This window comes from Urtica dioica, chromosome 8 (assembly GCF_054948205.1).
Source record: "Urtica dioica subsp. dioica isolate 48M chromosome 8, U.dioica_male_clone48M_v1_H2, whole genome shotgun sequence".
Classification (NCBI taxonomy): Eukaryota; Viridiplantae; Streptophyta; class Magnoliopsida; order Rosales; family Urticaceae; genus Urtica; species Urtica dioica.
Window position 1 is genome coordinate 14,241,561 of NC_142763.1, and position 21,350 is coordinate 14,262,910.

General features: G+C 38.6%; 2 protein-coding genes and 2 pseudogenes across 4 annotated transcripts; 2 read left to right on the forward strand and 2 right to left on the reverse strand.

Moving 5' to 3' along the window:
* Window positions 1-1,477: 1,477 nt before the first annotated feature.
* LOC149388390 (uncharacterized) lies at window positions 1,478-2,703 on the forward strand (annotated as a pseudogene).
* Window positions 2,704-4,519: 1,816 nt separating this feature from the next.
* Window positions 4,520-6,685, forward strand: LOC149388391 (uncharacterized). Its single transcript, XM_089622414.1, has 2 exons — window positions 4,520-4,754; window positions 4,857-6,685. The coding sequence occupies exons 1-2, from the start codon at window positions 4,520-4,522 to the stop codon at window positions 6,683-6,685; spliced, it is 2,064 nt and encodes a 687-aa protein (XP_089478540.1).
* Window positions 6,686-10,211: 3,526 nt separating this feature from the next.
* On the reverse strand, window positions 10,212-16,930 carry LOC149388392 (pentatricopeptide repeat-containing protein At3g18110, chloroplastic-like; annotated as a pseudogene). Its single transcript, XR_016300643.1, has 5 exons — window positions 16,549-16,930; window positions 13,903-15,741; window positions 13,600-13,807; window positions 11,272-11,362; window positions 10,212-10,762 (listed from the first exon to the last, which is right to left on the reverse strand). The product of XR_016300643.1 is annotated as a pentatricopeptide repeat-containing protein At3g18110, chloroplastic-like (transcript).
* A 1,638-nt stretch (window positions 16,931-18,568) lies between these two features.
* On the reverse strand, window positions 18,569-20,290 carry LOC149388393 (non-structural protein). 2 transcript variants are annotated; one of them, XM_089623987.1, is made up of 7 exons: window positions 20,107-20,290; window positions 19,947-20,004; window positions 19,524-19,829; window positions 19,398-19,446; window positions 19,188-19,282; window positions 18,904-19,016; window positions 18,569-18,744 (listed from the first exon to the last, which is right to left on the reverse strand). In XM_089623987.1, exons 1-7 carry the CDS (start codon window positions 20,253-20,255, stop codon window positions 18,687-18,689), a joined length of 828 nt encoding a protein of 275 aa, XP_089480113.1. In that variant the 5' UTR covers window positions 20,256-20,290; the 3' UTR covers window positions 18,569-18,686. The 2 variants fall into 2 exon arrangements, with proteins under 2 accessions (XP_089480113.1, XP_089480114.1); XM_089623988.1 differs by lacking the exon at window positions 18,904-19,016.
* Window positions 20,291-21,350: the final 1,060 nt, after the last annotated feature.

Sequence of the window (21,350 nt, forward strand, 5' to 3'; positions counted from 1 at the left end):
GATTGAACATTTCAAAATTTAGTAGTTTTCGGATTTTATTTTATAATTTAACGATCCTACCGAAATTTCGGCAGAACCTCCCCTATAAACTTAACAACCCGGCATCAAGCCTTTAACTTTAAAACCTGCATAGAAACATCCTAAAACTAACAATAAATCCAACCTCAGTGGTTCGCTTATTAAAATTCATAATCCATCACATTTTTAATCATTTCTAACAACAATTAAATACAATTCCATTTAATTTACATAAACTAACTAATTGTTTTTACATGCTTTTACATAATTTAACCAAATATAAATATTTATAACTAATATTAAAATTTATAACTAATTTAAATATTTGTGTAAACAAAAATAATTTAAATATTTATAAAATTTATAACAAATATATAATTCTAAAAATATAAATTATGTAAATATAACTAATTAAAATAAATTTATAACTAATATATAACTAAAGTTCTATATATATAAATAACTAATATATATAACTAATATATTAATTAATCCTATAACTAACAAATATTTATATATATATATATATATATATATATATATATAAAGTTTAAAAAAAAAACTTACCGATCACGTACGGGGAGGGATAGCGCGCGACCAGAGAAGGGGAAGCGGCCAATGAAGGCGTCGGCGGGGAAGTGGCTACGGCGTCGGCGGCGGAGCGGCGGAGTAGTGGCGGAGCGCGGCGGAGGAGTTGCAATGGGAGAGAGAGAGAGGCCGGTAAGGAGAGAGATGTGAGGAGCGAGAGAGAGAAGTGAGGAGAGAGAGAGAGAGTTACCGGGTACGACGGTTGGCGTCGGCGGCACACGGCGGAGGAGGGCACGGCGACGGCGGGAGAGAGAAAAAGAGAGAGAATCGATTTAGGTTAAAGAAAGAGAAATGGGGAAGCTGGGTCGCGATCTGGTATTTAAAGACATTTACCGACGATTTTTTCGTCGCTAAATGATTTCATTTCGTCGCTAAAAGAACTTAAATCGCCAGACATTTAGCGACGATTTGTTCATCGCTATTAGTAAATTTCACATATTTAGCGACGATTTTATCGTCGCTAAATCATTTCGTTTTAATTTAATGGGAGGGATTTTTCCCTCTTTAAAATTCGTCGAAATTCGAAAACATGTAGCGACGATTATTTCTTCGCTAATTGTATAGCGACGATAAAAAACTATTTAGCGACGATAATATCGTCGCTAAATGTTTTCGTTTTAATTAAATTGGAGGGACTTTTCCCTCTTTAGAAGTCGAAATTAATTCTACATTATTAGCGACGATATTATCGTCGCTAAATGAATTCACAAATAATTAGCGACAATTTTATCGTCGCTAATTATATCCCCGCGAACTAGCGACGATAATATCGTCGCTAAAAGGGTGATTAACAACGATTTATTAGCGACGATTAAGTCGTCGCTAATAGTTTCGTCGCTAAATGTGGTATTTCTTGTAGTGGCTTTGTGATATGGCTAATTGTTGTCCAAAAGTTGTGTCATTTTTCGGTGTCATACAACTAATATACACATTATTCTCAGCTTCTACGAAGAGATGGGAAGTCTTTAATGATCATGTGAAAGGTCTCACTGTCAAGCCATTGTCGGAAACACGTTGGGAAAGTCGCATTGATAGCGTTAAAGCAGTAAGATACCAAGCCCCGCAGATAAAAGAAGCTTTAATGTTTTTGGCAAATAGTAATGAAGATGCCAAGACAAAAAGTGATGCTGAGACTTTAGCCGTTTACAATATCCATAATTATGAGTTCTTGTTGGCATTAATTATTTGGCATGATCTGTTATTTGTTGTTAACAACGTGAGCAAATTTCTCCAAACTAAAGATATGCGAATGGATGTTGCCATCAAAGAATTAGAAAGTCTACTTGGCTTTTTGAAGCAATACAGGGAAATTGGATACGATCAAGCTAAATTACAAGCTACAACGATAGCAATTGAGATGGATATAGAGCCCGTGTTCATTGAAAAACGAAGAGTACAAAGGAAAAGACAATTTGATGACAACGCTAGTGACGCGCTCTCACAATCCGAGGAAGAGTCCTTCAAAATTAACTATTTTTTCTACATTGTTGATCAAGCTATATCGTCATTCCATACCAGGTTAGATTATTTAATCTTACTATTCAACACTTACTATATCAACAAATATTTTTGTTCATAATTTATTGTCATAATTATCTTTGTCAGTAGGTTTGTACAGTTTCAGGATTTTGAAAAACAGTTCGGGCTATTATTTGATCTGAAGAAATTAAAGGTCGCCGATAAACATACTTTAAAGAGTTTCTGCGACAATCTTGCATCATCGATGGAGCATAATGAGATTTCAGATTTAGACAAGAATGATCTCTTCAAGGAACTGGAAATGTTGAGCCATAGTGTCCCGGAAGATATAAACAAAGCAATAGATGTTTTGAATTACATTAAAGACTTGGATTGCATTTATCCAAATGCGTGGATCGCTTACAGAATTATGCTAACTTTACCGGTCACGGTTGCCCATGCAGAAAGAAGCTTCTCAAAGTTAAAATTGATCAAGTCTTATCTTCGTTCAACTATGTCGCAAGAAAGATTGAGCGGTTAGCTACTCTGTCTATTGAAAAAGATATGGTCGAGAAACTTGATTATACGAATTTGATTAGTACTTTTGCATCTAAAAGTGTTAGGCGTGTTATGTTTTAATGAATGAAAACCTTGATTATAATTTTTTGTTTTATATTTAATTTTTTATTGTTATCAAAAGGCCCCAAAATTTTTATTCGCCTAGGGCCCCGGATGAGATCGGGCCGGTATGATTGTGCATTTTGTTATAATTTTATGTCATATGTTGGTTAGTTATAGCATTGAGATACAGTGGGACTGTATACATTTTGCCTGATAATATCTTATTAACAGTTGCCTGATATATATATATATATAGTGGGACTATGTATATTATATATATATATATATATATATATATATATATATATATATATGCTCGTTTATAATATCATAAATTGGGCAGATGCCGGTGTGAAGAATTTATCTTAAGAAAACTTCAGGTCTAGTTCAAAAATTAAAAATTTAAGGGCATACAACTAAACATTTCCCCTTTTATGGTCAATAAAGAAGTATGTAATTAAAACTTTCATGTAATAACTATTGTTAATGCCTGAAAATGGATCAACACGAAAATCGGTCCGCGGTTCGGTCTAGGACCTGACCCTATGACCGCGCGGTGGTCGAACGGAGAAGTTGTCCCAACACCTGTACCTCCGCCGTACCGGAAAAGGATTTCCGACGACTCGTCACCTGAGAAAAAAGAGAAACGTGAGCTAAAAGACCGCGGAGGGGTTTCCTCCGGCGGGCACTCCGACGCTCAACATTAGTCTAGGTGTCGTGCTTCAAAGTTCTAGAGAGAGAAGCTCTGACAAGAGAGAACCAGAGGTTTTGTAAGTGTGAGCAAACTTACCTCCAAATGGGAAAAATGGAGGTATTTATAGAGATGTGATGATGGGTTGGGGTAAAACCGTCATCTAACCGGGCTCCCCCTTCAGACATGAGGTGGAGGTCGAGCCTGGCTGGAGGTCGAGCCTAGCTGGAGGTCGAGCCTGATTGGAGGCCGAGCCTGGCTGGAGGTCGAGCCTGGCCTGGAGGTCGAGCCTAACGGGAGGTCGAGCCTGGCCTGGAGGTCGTGCCTGGCCTGGAGGTCGACCCTGCCTGGAGGTCGTCGTTACGAGGGAGGCCGTCATTATGAGGGGGATGCCGTTGTTATGAGGGAGGCCGTCATTATGAGGGAGGCCGTCGTTATGAGGGAGGCCGTCATTATGAGGGGGAGGCTGTTGTTATGAGGGAGACCATCATTATGAGGGTGGAGGCCGTCATTATGAGGGGGAGGCCGTCGTTATGAGGGAGGCCATCATTATGAGGGTGGAGACCGGCATTGGTTTAGATTCTTAGATGTTCGAGAGAAATCTTAGATTACCATTATCGTGAGCGTGATTAGCAAACATAAGAGTGTGTGTTTTGTGCGTAATTCCCGAATCCAAACCATAGGAATAACTTGTGAAGCCATAGTTCTTGCTTTCTCATAATCGTAATCTTTCGTATTTTAATTGTTTTTAATTTTCGTTCGTTTTGATAACCATCACAATCTTCAAATCATCGAGTTCAATTCGTGCTAGTAATCTTGTCAATTTAATCAAACATTTTGCTCATGGGATCGACTCGTACTTACGAACTTTACTACTTGAGCGACTACGTGCACTTGCGTACGGAAAAATCGCAACAAGTTTTTGGCGCCGTTGCCGGGGAATTTTGTTTTAATTAAAGATTAGATCAACTAGTTTACTATTTGAACTTCTTTTATTTCTTTTGTACTCATCTAGTTTCGTGTTCTCTTTTGCTTTTGTGAAGGTGCATGCGAAAGGACGGTGAATCGAGTCTTCTTCAGATCGACCCTGAAATCGAGAAAACCTGCAAACAGAATCGACAAGCAAAGAAGACATAATCAATGATGGCAGAACCTGCACCCGAACGACCACTCATGGAGTATGTGAAACCCACGGTCCAAGGGTATCGCTCGGCGATCAAGAATCCATCGGTTGAAGGGAATCGAAGCTTCGAGATCAAATTGGGGATGATTAACATGGTTCAACAGAATCAATTCTCGGGAGCCCCCAATGAAGATCCGAATGAGCACATCGCAAACTTCAATGAATTATGCGATACTTTCCAAATCCATAATATCAGTACTGATGCCATTCGTCTTCGATTATTCCCTTTCTCTCTACGCGACCGAGCAAAGTCTTAGCTCAAGTCGCTACCCGTCGACTCCATTGAATCATGGGAAGACCTCTGCAATGTCTTCTTCGCCAAGTTCTTTCCGTTCGAGAAGACAGCCCGACTACAAAACGAGATACATAGTTTCGGACAATGGGAAGGCGAATCTCTACACGAAGCATGGGCTCGCTTCAAAGAGATGCTGAGAAAGTGCCCACACCACGGAGTCACCCTTCCGATCCAGCTTCAGATATTCTACTACGGGCTACTCTCATCCACGAAAACTTTGGTGAACACCGCGGCAGGAGGCACGGTGCTAACTAAGACACCCACAGAGTTCCAGGAAATCCTAAACGAGCTGGCACGAGGCAATGACCAATGCCCGGTGGAGAAGCGAATCATGAAGCCACCCCCAGCATCCGCGAATGCCATGACATCCACACCTAATGTGGAAGCAATTAGAGCAGTGACGGCTGAATTGGCGGAACTTAAGAAGCAGTTGAAGGAGATGCAAGCCACAGCCCATGCGGTGCACTCAGCACCGGAGCCATGTTTCTGGTGTAACGGGCCTCACTTCATCGACGACTGCCCAAACGCAAACGAGTTTCAATCTGAGAATGCAAATTTTGTGGGGAACTACAATCGTCCAACGTTCCAGAACTCCAACAACTACACCGGAGCACGGAACAACCACCCAAATTTAACATGGAAACCGCAGCCTCAACAACAACAGCAACATCAACAGGGGTTCCTGAATCAAGGACCGCCCCGGGGGTTCCAAAATCAACAACAAGGGCAGCAACAACACCAACATGGGTTCCAGCCACAACAAAAAAATCAGCCCGCTCCTAAGGATGAAATGAAGGAGATGTTCACAGCATTCATGTCCCGAACGCAGACGTATATGCAGAATCAAGATGCGGTGATGCGCAACCTCGAAGCACAAATGGGACAGATGGCTGCTTCATTCAACACAAGGCCCCAAGGTACACTTCCAAGCACCTCCGAAGTAAATCCAAGGGAGCATTGCAACGCCATCTCACATCAATGCGCTGCGATCATCGAGGGCCCAAAGAAAGAAGAAGAAGAGGCTCCCTCTGTCACCGAAGCTCCTAAGCTGCCCTCGTCGATCCATATTTATGAGCCGCCAATTCCATTCCCGCAAAGGCTCACGGTGGCACTTTCAGCCAAAAGTAGCGCGCTTCTACAACAAGAGCTCCCGCCAAAGTTGAAGGACCCAGGCCAATTCACGCTGCCGTGCACCATACGAGATGTCTTCATCGACAACGCCTTATGCGATCTAGGTTCGGGCATCAACCTCATGCCCATGACCGTCTTCAATAAACTCGGGATGGGTGAACTAAAGTCCACGCGTACCACTCTCCAACTGGCAGATCGGACCGTAAGGCACCCGAGCGGTTTTGTGGAAGACCTCATTGTCAAAGTCAGAGGATTTACTTTTTCGGCCGATTTTTACATCATCGACATGGACGAAAACCACGAGATTCCCATACTCTTGGGAAGGGCTTTCTTAGCCACGTGTGGTGCTCGCATCGACGTGCAAAAATGCGAGTTGACGACGCACATGAAGAACGAGGAGGAGACATTTAGGATCGACAAAGCCCAAAAGCATGAAAATGAGATAGAAGAAGTCTATGTCCTCAAGACTATTGAAGTCCAGCCTCTTACGCCTCCGGAGCCTCCGCCACCTCCGCCACCTCCACCACCACTACGTGCTCCTCCGGAAAAATCAACAAAAGGCACGAATAAGGGTGCAAAGCCAAAGTCTACATTCAAGACATGGCGAGGACACTGGCCGAAACCGTTCAAAGAGGTTTGGAGAAAAAAAGAGCGCATAAAAGAAGATCCACCGCCGCCTGAGCGCGACGGCAACGAGTAGGGGAGTTCAACCACCCCCGCAAGATAAATTTTCTTCCCATTTGTGCTCATTGAACTACATTGGGGACAATGTAGATTTTAAGTTTGGGGGGATTCTTATTTTGTGGATTTGTATATATTAGGATAATTTATTTGTTTTTGAGGTTTTTAGGTAGAAATTGGTGTGAAGTGTCTTGATTGATTGTTATATTGCTTGCCGATGATATTGTAATGCCTTAGCTTTAGAGGTGAGATTTGTTCATGAACTACTAGGTGAGAAAGAATTTGTCGAGTTCTAGAGTTCCCATATTTGACCCGAATGATGCATGTCTCGACCTTTTAGGTAACCTTGGATAGCAACTTGACCGATCGTTTGATTGAAAACACCCACAACACACTAGAACCTTCTCTAATTCCTAATCGAGGCGAAATAAGTTACACACTAATCTAAGCCGAAATGAAGTAAGATTAGGATGAGCCACGTCGACCTAAAAAGCCGACCCGATCATGGATATCCATTAGAACCCTGTTTAGAAAAAGCCAAACACTATGATCCATCTCGTTCTAAGTCACTAAATGAGCTTAACCAAAGAAGACATTCCCACAAAAAACCCGTTAAGCTAACTAGGACTTCATCGCTTATTCACCTCTATATGACTTGTTCGTAGAACGATCTTCCGAGTCTAAAAAAAAGAAAGTCAAAAGCTCGTTAAATACCGTCGTTGTTTTTATTCATGCACTATGTAAATAGAAAAAATAATAAAAAAAAAAGATATGTCAATAAGTAGCTCAATTTTTAATTTTGAAAAAATCAACAAAATCTTATTAAAAAAAGGGTTTTGATATGTTAAATATGTATGCTAAAGTACATAATTGATATTAATAGAAATGTTTAAGGACACTTATGATATTCATAAAAATTATAGGGATAAACGTGGTATTTTGATTAAACACGGGGTCATATGATACTTTCCCTTTAATTTCCTTGGGAAATAGATTTATAGTTAATAGATGTGCAAAGAAATTTGTGGAATTCTAATATATTTGTTGCTTTGGCTGGGCTATTTTCGTGATATAGGAGGTCCAAATGGGTTATGACTCTTATGTCTCTATATTTTCTTTAATGCTAGTCAGTTCTTAAAACGCAACAATAGAGCATTTATAATTAGAATAAATGACAGGATTGCCCCCTGAATTATAGCACTTGAGATAACATGCCCCTCGATCTTTAAAATATCGATATTTTCTCCTTAATCTTCATGTTTGTTACAGATTGGTCCTTCCGTCTATGTTGGGTCACGTTCCGTCAGTTATATTTGCACGTGTGAGTCACGTGTTACTAAGTAAAAGGGTATTGATAAAAGGCTAATATTTTCCCTAATAAAAAAAAGCTTGTAATTAATGATGTATGAAAATCAATTAATTATAAAAATTATTAAACTTTAAAATTATAAATAAGTACAAATACGAGTATTGAATTATTACAATAAGAATTTTTATTATCTACTTAATGTATTACGAAGAAAAAAATTATAAGTAATTAAAAACATATCAGAATCTGGATTATTAAGAAAATATTCTAATTAGAATCCAGTCACTTATTCAATGTATCCCCAGGATTATAACACCATGATAGATAAATATAACACAAATATATATAATTAGATATAAAAAAAAAAAAAAAAAAAAAGAGGAGTATATATCTTAACCAAAGACCTCTTTTCTTAAAAGCACTGCAAATCATTTATATATTACGTAATAGCATAATTTAAATATAGAAAAATAAAACTATAAAAATAAAAATTTGTAGATAATTAAACCAAGAGAATATCACGTAGAGGGCCCATAGTATCTTGAACAGTTAGCCATAAGGATTCTTGATATCTTTGATGTTAGGGTTCTTTTTGTTTGGGAATCATGAGATTTGCTTGTCGTTTTGTAATTCCAGTGCTTTCAAATTCATTATCTACCCGGAGAACCATTCGTCACCTCGCTAAAAAAAGTGTTCCGCCATGTTTCCAAAGTGATGGACAAAATACATCTAATCTCTCTTTTTTCTTTTTACTTTTTTTATGAATTTTTTTTTTCTCAAGTGATTGAAGATGAATACTTTGTACACAAACTTGAGTTTGTAAATGCCTACGTAAATTTGAGATTGGCACAACTAAAAGTTTAAACAAATGATATGATACGTATAATTATAAGAAGAATTTGAAATCATTTTAAAATTTCACTTGAGTTTGGTCTCATAATCATTTTTGTGTCGTTTTAAAAATCAACAAATTTAAAACTGAAGTAATAATGAGATTATCAATGGAACAGACGTTTGAATAATGAGTTCAAGAATTACGTTTCCTATAGGATTTTTGAGTTTGTAGGATAGAGAAACGAGTCGGAGGTTCATAATGACGACTATGAAAGTTGCTTCTTAGTGCTTACTCTTGACTTATAGTTTTTTTTAGTGTTTGATAATCACAAGATTTTACGTGCGGATTACCTAGTTTCAAAGTTTATTTTCTTTTATTTTTAGAAATAGAATATGTTATCATAAATTATAATGTTGTTCAGTTAAGATTACCTAGTTTCAAGGTTGAGTTACTTGAAGTTGAAGATATTGATTCCTACAAATTTCGCGTCCTTCTGATAGATTACATGCAAAGGTGAACCATTCATGTAGGACAATTGCACGAATATTCAGCAGAAAATTATCATGCAGTTAAATCAAGCAATGATTTCCCATGCGTCGGCAAATCTTTTCCCAGCGAAGATGCTATATCACTTGAATAATTCAGTTTAAGATTACAAAGCCCTCGATATTCTTCTCTTCCACTTTGAAACCATGGCAACTCTCGGCTTGTATGTCATCGCTCCTTAGTAAATGTCTCGGCTTATGGAACTAGACACGGACCGAAATGTTTGTAAAGCAGATAAGTATTGCTGGCAACGATCAATATTTTTTCCATCAGAAGGTTTCACGGCCGAGAAAAGGGAAGAATAAGTTAAATCGAACTTGAAGCCGCTCTTCAAAGATGATGTCTAACATTGTGTCTTTATATTTTGATTATCTTTTTTCCATCAATCTTGTCCACCTATGTACGTTATGAAACCGGTAGCTTTCAACGTCTCTTTTATCTTGCCTGAAGCCCCTCGCAAGCAAGGATGGCTTTCATGAGTTTTCTTTTTGTAGAGATTGTTGGTGATGATTTATTATTAGCTTTTTGTCTTCAAGAGTTCTTATTGCTTCAACTTCAATGCGTCCTTTTTTAAGGATATTAATGTCATCTGCAATACTATGGCTAAGATGTTGGTGTCATGTATGAAGCTCTCTACATTGAGTCCTTCATTTCACTGAATCAATCCACACTTGGTGGTGGATAGATATTCATCTTAAAATCTAGTATTCCCATAATATCCTAATCACACATTTATTGTTAGTATTGAACATCTAAAATTCCCATGAACTTGCGTCAATAAAGGATTCGACCTATTTTTCTATTTCTTCAATTATCTACGAGCCGTCCACATTGGAATAAGGCCAAAAAAAATAAATTTATTATTTAGCACAATTTACCTAATTCGCCGCTTTACGTCCTAACCCAGCCCCAGCAGAGTTCGAAGGCAGCGATTCCCTCGTACCATCGTTAACCTTCTTCCTCAACTTCTCCAACTTTTGCCTCTTTCCCTCGATGTCGGCCTCGATGACCTGGCCTCGTCTCTCGTTCGAAAGCATGGCGAGGCGGGAGAACTTCTTGGGCCTGAGGACGGGCCCGAGCTTTTCGGTGATCTCTTTGAAAGCGGGGACGAGGCCGCGCCTCAGGAAGCAGCCATCGACGAGGCGCATCGAGTTGAGCTCGGGGAGCGAGCGGCTGTCTCTGAGCTCAAGGTCGAGGCAGAACGGCGAGTCCTTGAGCCACATCCTGAGGGAGTGAGCCTTGGCCACGAGGAGCCCGCTCCGTGTCTTGCAAGGCAAGAAAGGAGACCCCATTTCCCACAAGCATGCCTTCAGCGTCTTGTTCAACGATACGGAGTTGTACTCCGACGATCCCGTTATCAGTACCACCGACTTTGGGGATTCTGGGAACCCCTGCAACGACGCGTCCTGCACAAATATTGTGGATTTTTTTATTTTATTTTGGTACAAGCAAAATGTCACGCGCGTTGCTGCGGAATAATTAATACATTTTAGTCTGGAGGAAGAAATATATGGAGACATGTCTAGCAATATTTAAGTTTGAAAAAAAAAATGTATTTAAAGTTTTTTTGGAGACATTTTAATCTTTCTGATAAAAAAAATCGGTACGAATGAACACTACTTGTGTTTAGGGTCCAATCTCTTATTTTTTCTATTAAAAAAAAACAGTGCGTAAATGAGGTTCTTCTCCTTTATATATATAATATAATAAGTAGAGCATTAGTGTGGGTCTAGAGTCGAGACGGAGGGATTGACCTACTTCTCGATTTTTAGGCCGAGATCATCAAGTTTATTATCAATAAAAGTTGCATTTGTGATCTTAATTATCTCGGATCCTATCACGCGGTACAATAGCATATAGCTAATCCAAGATTTTTGTTCGAAATTACAGTTGAGTTCAGAGAAACCCGACTTGCCTGCATGTGATCAAGCCATAATGTAAGAGCAACGAGCGACGAGCCAGCGGACAACTTTCTGAAATCGGCACCCTAATCCTTATCAGCGACCCTGAAGTACAAGCAAACCAAGGAGTTAAATTTAACAGGCGGGAAAAAAATCTAGTTTTATATTTTTAGCGTATACTATTACTGGTAAGGGTTTGTTTGGAACTTGGAAAATAGAATGGACATGGAAATTGAATCTCTCTTATCTTCCTTGTGTAGTTTGGGGAAAATAAGAGGGAAAAAGAAAAAGGGAGAGAAAATGTATAGCTAAATAGGGGTTCCAGGTTCTATGGAAATCGAGTTGAAAATGAATCCATCCAAATTTGTACATGACTTCATTTTCCCTCCTATTCTCATGACTTCCAAACACGGAAGAGAATTTTCATTTTCCCTCCCATTTCATTTCCCTTCAAATTTCCGCTTTCCCTTGGCATATTCCTGGTTCCAAAGACCCTAAGGCTCCGTTTGGAACCCGGAAAATAAGAGAGAAAGTGAAAATAATAGAGAAAATAAAAATGTAAGAAAAAATAATAGAAAAAGTCAAAATTCTAATTGTGTTTGAAAGTCATGGAAAATATGAGAGAAAATTGACGGGAAAGTAACGATGAGACTAGGGACGGAGCTAACTCAAGTCGAGGGTGGGTTCTAGCCCTCTCCCCTTCAAATTTTCTTTATTTACATTTTTTGCTCATTTTTAAAAAAAATTTACATTTTTTACCCTAAAGTATTTACACTTTTGACTAATTTTTTTAAAAAAATTTCATTTTTACCATGAATTTTTTTATTTACATTTTTTGCCCATTTTTAAAAAGTTTTATATTTTTACCCTAAAAAATTTACACTTTTGACCCATTTTTTTAAAAAAATTTCATTTTTACCATGATTTTTTTTAATTACCCCCCTAAATTTTTTTATTTACATTTTTTGCCCATTTTTAAAAAGTTTTACATTTTTACCCTAAAAAATTTACACTTTTGACCCATTTTTTTTAAAAAAATTTCATTTTTACCATGATTTTTTTTAATTACTACCATGAATTTTTTTATTTACATTTTTTGCCCATTTTTAAAAAGTTTTATATTTTTACCCTAAAAAATTTACACTTTTGACCCATTTTTTTTAAAAAAATTTCATTTTTACCATTATTTTTTTTAATTAGCCCCCCTAAATTTTTTTATTTACATTTTTTGCCCATTTTTAAAAAGTTTTACATTTTTACCCTAAAAAATTTACACTTTTGACCCATTTTTTTTAAAAAATTTCATTTTTACCATTATTTTTTTTAATTAGCCCCCCTAAATTTTTTTATTTACATTTTTTGCCCATTTTTAAAAAGTTTTACATTTTTACCCTAAAAAATTTACACTTTTAACCCATTTTTTAAAAAATATTTCATTTTTACCATGATTTTTTTTAATTAGCCCCCCTTAAATTTTTTAATTTACATTTTTTGCCTATTTTTAAAAAGTTTTACATTTTTACCCTAAAAAATTTACACTTTTGACCCATTTTTTTTTTTTAAATTTCATTTTTACCATGATTTTTTTTAATTAGCCACCCTAAATTTTTTTTATTTACATTTTTTGCCCATTTTTAAAAAGTTTTACATTTTTACCCTAAAAAATTTACACTTTTAACCCATTTTTTTAAAAAAAATTCATTTTTACCATGATTTTTTTTAATTAGCCCCCCTTAAATTTTTTAAATTTACATTTTTTGCCTGTTTTTAAAAAATTTTACATTTTACCCTAGACAAATATGATCCCCTCATAGACAAATGTGGAGAGATTCTCATTTTCCTTTTGATTTTCGAAGGAAAATGAAATTCTCATTTTAGTTATACACTTTCTCTCGCATTTTCCATCATATTTTTTTTCTACAATATTTTCATCAATCCAAACAACCTAAGTAAAATAGGAGGGATTTCTATTTTCCTTTCCCTCCTATTTTCCGGGTTCCAAACGGAGCCTAAGAGCTCAATGAAAACCAAAGCGAAAGTATACACAACCAGTGAACTGATACAGTTGAGAATTATGGGAGACAAAATCAACCACTAGATCTAAACATTTCTACCAATAAATTACAACGCAATAGGACAGGCCTGTCTCTAAACAAATCAGATCTTAAAGGTCTTTAAATTCTGGACAAGATGACGAGAGCCACAAGGTCCCAGAATCTCCTCCCAATCTATTATGTTTGTTGCATAGCAAAAGCCCTCAGAGAAAAGAAATATATATATATATATATATATATATATATATATATATATATATATATATATGGTCAAGAGCCTAGACCAACCTGAACACATCGCGCCCATAGATTCCTTTCTTGATTGCAAGCTGAAAAACCCACGAGGCAGTTGCCCTGAGTTCGAACGCCCACAAGAGATCCTCTTAAAGCATTGACAAAGTTAAAGGCTGCATCGTCATCCAAAGGACGTAATTTTTCGAGGCACTGATCTACATCCGAAATCAGCGATTTTGATTCAAATCTTTCCGTCAGAATCCTGAGAAACGAAAACGAGAAACAAAATTACAAATACAGAAAAAATGTGTTTATACGGGAAACTCATGGGCATTTCAAAAAAAGAGTACCTATTACCTTATCGGAAGATCAAACCCGGTATTGCTTATAACAGTCAAGAGTTTAATTGCTTCTTTTGTTTCCAGAACCAAACTAGCTGCTCTAATAAAGCATGTCCATATTCTATGGTCCGCTTCCAAACCCTCGTTAATCATCTCATTGAGCTTTTCGATTGCTTTGTCATAATCTTTATTCTTTAGATAAGCATCGATGACGGAGCTGTACGGCAGTGTATCGAGATTCAAACCGGTGCCTTTCAAATTTTCGAGAACGTTCTCCGCTTCTTGAGGTTGCCCAGAGCTTCCATACGAAATCATAAGCAAGTGCATCGTCGCAAAATTGGGCTCCATACCCGCTTCTTTCATCATACCCACGAGCATTTCTGCTTTCGATGGGTCCTTAGAGTTCCTGTAAACTTTAATCATGGTATGGTAAAACGAACGGTCCAATTTATGTCCGCTTGATCGTAGCATTTCAAAGAGATCCTCGGCTTGACCGAACATTTGCTGCTTACTGAAAGCTGAGATCAGGCTTTTATACGTATCCAATTTTGGCTCCAAGCCTTTGTTTCTCATTTCGTTCATCAGAGATAACCCTTCTTCCGGCCTACTGACTTTGCAGTACATTATTATCAAAGTGTTGTAAGTATACTCGTCAGGGCTGATTCCAGACTCTTGAATTGTTTGGTACACTTGGACGGTCTTTTTGAAATCTTCGATCGTCGAGTAGAGTCTCAAAACGGAGTTCCATATCGAGATATCGGGCTTGAATCCCGCATCTTCCATCTCGGTTATCATGGCCTCGACGTCTCTCACTCGTCTCGATTTACAGAACAGCGTAATCATAACTCTGTAGAGATTCATGGTGGGAAAATACCCCGCCACCTTCATTCCGTTGTATATCTTCGTGACCTCGAACATGTTCCCGGCTTGAGCAAAGGCTTCGAGCATCAAGACGATCGACGTTTTGCTAATTTTGAACCCCATGTCTTGAAGCTCCTGGATCACGACGTAGAGCTCTTCCAATCTCCCGTCGTTGATCAACGCTTGCAATAAACCGTTCATGGAATCCACGGTCGGCGTCGGACCATCGCGCATCATCGTGTTGAAAATCGCTCTCGCCCGCTCGTAGCATCCACTTTCGGCGTAAGCGTTTATCAGAGCGTTCCACACTTTCCGGTCGACTTTTTCATGCCTCTGTCTAAGACGTCCCACCAAGCTCTCCGGAACCTGCCACACCTTGGCTTTCCCATACGCCTCGATGACACAGACGTAAATAGGGACTACTTGGCCTTCGGCGAGTAAGCCTTTCTCATCCGCCTCGTCAAGGAGACAATGAGCTGTCTCGGGGAAACCCATTTTACAATACATGAGAACCATGGCCTCGTACAACGAATTGGAAGGCTCGACGCCGAAGAATCTCATGTCGGAGAAGACCTGGGACGCCTCGCCAAAGAGCTCGTTCTCTTTACAGCCTTGAATCAAGGCCTCGTACATGGTTGAGCCTCTGCTGAAAGAATGGAACCCTTTTGTCTCACCGTACTCCTTGAAAGCTTCGTCGAATTGCCCGCCTTGCACAGAATGACAACGAGCGCCTCGGCTACGAGCTGAGTGGATCCGGTCGCGTGTTCTCTCAAGAACTCGAGCAATTCACGAGCCTCGGAGTGCCTCCCCGATGAACTGTACGAGCTGAGAATAGACAACATGTTTTCCCGGTCAAGTTCGTACCCGTTCACGATGGCCTGCCTCAAGATTTTCGCGGCGTGATCGTAACACTCGCCTTTGACGAGGATCGACGAAATGGCCTGTGGGTTCATCCCACGAACAGAGTCCATATCTCTGATAACCTTTGTTGTCGCTGATTTTTTGGACAACTATTTAGGAGCCCAGAGTGGTTAGACCCAAGGCCGGACCAAGTGGTCTCACTCCGGCTCGAGCGTGTCGGACTTGGTATCCCAAGTCGTCCCTTAGCTGTGGGTGAAGCTCACCTCGTCTCGATACCTGAAAAGCAAACAAGAGATTGTGAACTACAAAGGGGAAACAGGGAGGGTGCCCCTGTTTACCTCTCCGACGCTCAACATTAGTGGGATTGAGGTGGAGTATAGAGGTTTTAGGGGTGTTTAGAGGCCGAGACTTGAGAGAAACGAGCGAGGTACGAGTTCGACAGCGTTTCAGTACTCAAGAATGGATTACCTCGACTAGGGGAGCGGCCCCTGTATTTATAGGCAGCTAAGGGGTGGTTTGAAGACCCCTTGGCCGAGTGAGCAAGTTTGGGTCGGCCATTGGCCGGCTGAAGGGTTGGGTCGGCCATTGGCCGGCTGAAGGGTTGGGTCGGCCAATGGCCGAGTGAGGAGTCCTGGCCAGATGAAGGTTCACTCGGCCATTGGCCGTGTGAACTGCTGGAAGGTTCACTCGGCCAATGGCCGAGTGAACTACATGGCCGGCTGAAGGGTTCACTCGGCCATTGGCCGAGTGAACTGCTGGAAGGTTCACTCGGCCAATGGCCGAGTGAACTGCCTTGGTGGCTGGAGGGTTCACTCGGCCATTGGCCGAGTGAGCTGCCCAATGGCCGAGTGAGCCATTGACCCAACCAATGGCCGAGTGAGCCATTGACTCGGCCCATGGCTGGGCAAGGCATTTGACTCGTCGTCCTCCAAAGACTCGCGGCTCTCGATATCGACCTCCTCGCGGGCCGGGTCGGGAGAGACAACTGCGAAACGGGCTTGGTTTGGCATCGGATTGTCATGGCCATGAACACTATCGGAGGCCGGCTCGGAGAGCTTGAGCTTAGACCATCTCACTGAAGGCGTGGCTCTACTGTAGGTAAAAGTTTTGGTCGTTTTGCTAGCATCGGCATTATCGGTTTCGTTTCTTAATTGGTCCGAAGTCAAGCTAGGGTTAGGACTAATACTAGCCGTTGTTGTTGTTGAGAGGCCTGAATGATTGCAATTGAGAGAAGTGGTTTTGCGTACCTTGTTGGAGTGAGAATCCGAATGGAAAATAGGTATGGACGAAGAAGAAGCGGATAAAACAGCTGTGAATGCCATGGATTGACATAAATGTGTTGTCTGTATCAGTTTGCTCTGTTTCTGTGTCTCTTCTTCTTCTTCTTGTTCCTTTTTTTTCTGGTTGTGTTTCGTTTTAACCGAATTCAAGAAGCGTCTGTTGATATTCCACGTACTGCCATTTCATGGTGTGACGAAGATGAGGGAAAATGGAATAGCAGATTATGGAGAAAAGGAAAATTCTTAGCCTCTTTGGGGGATGGAAAAGAAATACAATTTCATAGAAGTGCCATTTCTGTTTGTAAGATTTTTATTTATCTATTTATTTTGTACTTATAGACCACAATTGTAATCAGGTGCAGATATTTCTACATTTTAGTTTTGGTATTTTTCATTTCTTTCTTATTTGGGGATTTCAGTTTTATTGGAAATTATGAAGAAAATTTCTCTAATACCGACTTTAGTTTTAATTCCAGGACTGCTGTCTAAATCAATTTAAATCCAAAAATGTTTGTTTCATGTTTTAATATTGTTCATTTACTAATTTGCTCATATTATTATTTGGACATTTTCATTTCATCTTAATTCCTAGAGCCTAGTTTCAAGCTTCTTTCTCACAGTATGTTCTTAGAGTTGTCTAAAGCTAATAAACTCTTCCAAATTTAGTTCTAGTTCGTCAATAATTTCTAGGTCAGAAAAACTATCAAAGATAAAGTTATCTAAAACTAAAATTGATAGTTTTATTTTTTTTCCGAGAGTTAGCTTATATTTGAAATTCCTTTTTTATATTCTATACTTTTATTATACATCATTAGTTCTTAAGTCTCACTATGTCACTCGTTAATTACATATAAATCCATGATATAGACAACAAGGAGGAGGGTCTTATTATGTCCTCATTATATTTCAGTACATGATATGATAAGGTGACCACAAATGACAAATTATGGTAGAAGAATTTTTTTTCAATCTCTCTCTCTCTTATCTTTCATCATCGCTAATAATTGTACCTCATCTTAACGCCTTGTCTAGTATAATTTTTAAATTAAGGGTTAGTGATCCAATCCAACCTTATTTTTGTACATTTTCGTAGACCATATGGTATAGTTTGTACATATTTATGTTTTCAATTTGGATTAGTTAAGAATTGGTTAGATTTTTAAAATCTTGGTATAAAGGAAAAATTGAGGGCAAAAATATGTTTCATTAACAGCCAAAATCTAGGTGGAATTTAATCCTCAAACATTTGTGATGGGGGTGCTTCTGTATTGCTTTTTGCTAGATTGCGAATTGCAATGCTTTGCAATAACTTTATCAAATCAGATTGTGATAAGCTGCGAGGATTTGCCATAACCCATAAGTTATTAAATACGTTTGCCATAGCTTGTGATAAGCTTTTAAATATTTTTTTAGGTGATTTTTTTTAAAAATATTTTTGCGATGGGGGCATATTTTAAAAAGAATATAAATATAAAAATAAATTTTAGTTTCCTAGATTCTGACTTAACCGAAGCTTTTAATTTGTATTTTATTGTCACCAAACTAAGTGCACAGTACGCAATTCTGTCATTGTTTCATCTCATTAAATTCAAGTAGAGATGATTTTGTCATTTTATCTTTGAAATATCTAGAATTTGTCTCTGCATTTGATTCCGAATTTTCAGGAGATACTCAGAGTCGGAGAACTAACAATAATTAATATTAGCGTTTCTTAGTTCATAAGGTACTCAACGTTAACAATGCATATCCTACTTATAGACTATAGTTCCACAAACCCATTTCCCACCAAAATGCCTTTTCATTCTTCAGGCTGCACGTTGAATGGTAGGCCCTTGATCACATGCCGACATTGGAACCTGAAATAACAAGCCTCGGATATAAATAAAAGTTCAGAAATAAGAGCAACGAAATGTTTTTGAAGTTGTAAAACATATGAGACAAAGACTAACAGATATAGCAAGTCAAACGTTGTGAAAACGAAACAGTGCTTTTGAAGTTCTAAAAGGGTCTCTAACCAGATTGATTCATTCTGAGCGGACTCGGCTAAACCAACCGGGTCGGTATTACTAGCTACAGTTTCTCCAAAAGCTAGGTTTTTACTCTTGAAGTGCACTCTAAATGGCACAATCTGTGAGGGAAAACAAAAATTCACTTTATCGATAAAACTATCCGCGTAGACATAACCCATCGACGAGATGCAAAATTTCAAGTGATCTTTGGAAAGAAAACCAAATTGCACTTTTCTCCTAATGCATCATTAAATATTTTGTCCTCCATTTCTGAAACTCTTCGAGATCACCTTCTTGTTGTATCTGAAATCACGTTTCGGGAGAAAATGAAGGGGCTGGCTGAATGACAATGGAGCTTTGACCAATAGATACAACTTAGATGTTCCTGAGGAAGTTGAATTTATAGAGTATTCAAATGGTAACCAAAATCACAATAAAAAATACTACGTAGTTAAGAAGAAAGAACATATATATATCAAAACCTTGCTTAGGAAAATCACCTTGATAAGAACCCGAGCCAGCGCCCTTTGAGATCAATGCCCGGATAACCTGCAAATTAAACGAAATTTTGCTGTTAGTACGAAATTTAATTATTACTTCCTTTTTAAGAGAATTTGATAAACAACCCTTTTCGAAATCGCATCGGCTGCTCTGGTTTTGTTGAATTCCGGCGGATCAACAGGCAGAGATCTATTCGGCGAAAATGAGAGCTCATAAACATGTTGAGGCCGCATCGGACTGGCTCCGAGAGCCAATACCACTCGTTCGATTCCATGGACTTCGCTGATCACTACCTTGAGCGCTTTTTCAACGTCGGAAATGCAACGCATCAGCTTCTCGAATCTTCTGATTCCCAGCCTGGTCTCTCTCATTTGACTCATGCACTTTCTTGGTAGAGACGCCTTCTCTAGGGTTTGTGTGAGCTCGGCTTCCTGAAACAAGTGCCACAAAACGGGCTCAATTGCAAATATGACTGGATTTTGAACCCTAATTTTTGCTATAAAAAAAAAAAAAAAAAAGAGGGAAATATCTTCGGCTTAGAAACGAACCAATCCATTCAATTCTTCACACCGAGTGTCGAATTCAAGAGTGATCTGTTGCAAGACGCTAAACGAAGGAAATCGGAATCGGATTCCGAACTGGTGAATTAGGGTTTTGCTGATCTTCCTGGGAACGAAACAGGAGCGATTTGGGGAAGGAGTGACTTACGAAGGGATTTGCTGGTGCATGTAAAGCACGAATCCGGAGACTTCGGTGATAATGTGAAAGATCATGGAAGTGTCGAGAGATTCTGCGGCGGTTTCGATCACCGCGCAGTCCGCGTTGGTCTCCAGCTCGGTGCTGCCCTGACCCTCCATGGCTGTCCAAAAAAACACTCTAATATGGGGGGACACGGATTTTTTTCCCACCAAAAAAAAAAATTGTTATAGTTAAATAGCTTATTAAAATTAAAAGATTTGTAAAATAGCAAAAATTTGTCCAAAAAGTAGGACGGCACAAAAAAATCGTAAGAACTGTAAATCGGACCGGATCAATGGTTTTTAGACCGTTTGTCCAGTTTAAAGCGATTTTTTTCATCCGATCTGGTCGGGTCTACTCATAACAAACGGTCCGATCCGATTTTTTATTTTTGCACCCCAGTCCAAATCGGACCGGATCGGTTTATTAAAATAAAATTAAATAAAAACTTAAATCCAACCCTAAATTAGGTATTAGTTCTTCCATGTTCTTTTTTTTTTCTATGGTTTCATCTTTCTCCAATACTTAATAAATGTATTTGACATTATATTTGTGCAAAATAAATTAAATATTAAAGATTATAAAATATAGTTAAAAATTGAATATATATATATATATATATATATATATATAAATAACATATTATGCAACATTATTTCCGTTCGGTTTTCCGTCGGCACGTCGGTTTTCCATGGAAAACGGCATTTCATTTGCCCTTTTCCACAATTTTTCCGTTGGGTTTTCCATCGGCATGACGAATTTCCGTAAATCAGGAGGGTCGAAACGGTAACGAAAACGGCATTTGATTCCTTGCTTCTGATTGATATTCCAAAATAATAATAAAAAAGTCATCCAAGTTGTGTTATTGGTGTATAATATTTGTGATGTGTTTAAATATTATAATGCATGTGTATGAGTTTCTCAAGTTTGTGCAAATATGAATTTATATATATATTTTATAATGGTTGTTATAATATAAAACGGTATAAACTGTTTAAAACAGTTCGATCTAAACGGTTTAAACGGATTAAAACGGTTTAAACAGCCCAAAACGGTCCGTTCTAAGCTGTTTAAAACAGTTTGAACCGGATTGGTTTAAACAATTATATCACAAATGAAAAGAATAAAATAAATAAAACATCGAAACAGGCATTAAACAACAAACAGCCATGCCCGGCCCATGCCTTAGGCAACTTAGGCCAATGCCTAAGGCC

What these genes read in the sequence shown, in the direction of transcription:
- LOC149388391 (XM_089622414.1), top strand. Translation starts at nt 4,520, where the DNA reads ATGGCAGAACCTGCACCCGAACGACCACTCATGGAGTATGTGAAACCC. An exon ending in TTTCCAAATCCATAATATCA is followed by an intron (nt 4,755 to 4,856) that starts GTACTGATGCCA and finishes AATCATGGGAAG; the next exon opens with ACCTCTGCAATGTCTTCTTC.
- LOC149388393 (XM_089623987.1), bottom strand. Translation starts at nt 20,255, where the DNA reads ATGGAGGGTCAGGGCAGCACCGAGCTGGAGACCAACGCGGACTGCGCG. An exon ending in ATTTCAGATACAACAAGAAG is followed by an intron (nt 19,017 to 19,187) that starts GTGATCTCGAAG and finishes TTTCCCTCACAG; the next exon opens with ATTGTGCCATTTAGAGTGCA. An exon ending in GCTCAGAATGAATCAATCTG is followed by an intron (nt 18,745 to 18,903) that starts GTTAGAGACCCT and finishes TTGTTATTTCAG; the next exon opens with GTTCCAATGTCGGCATGTGA.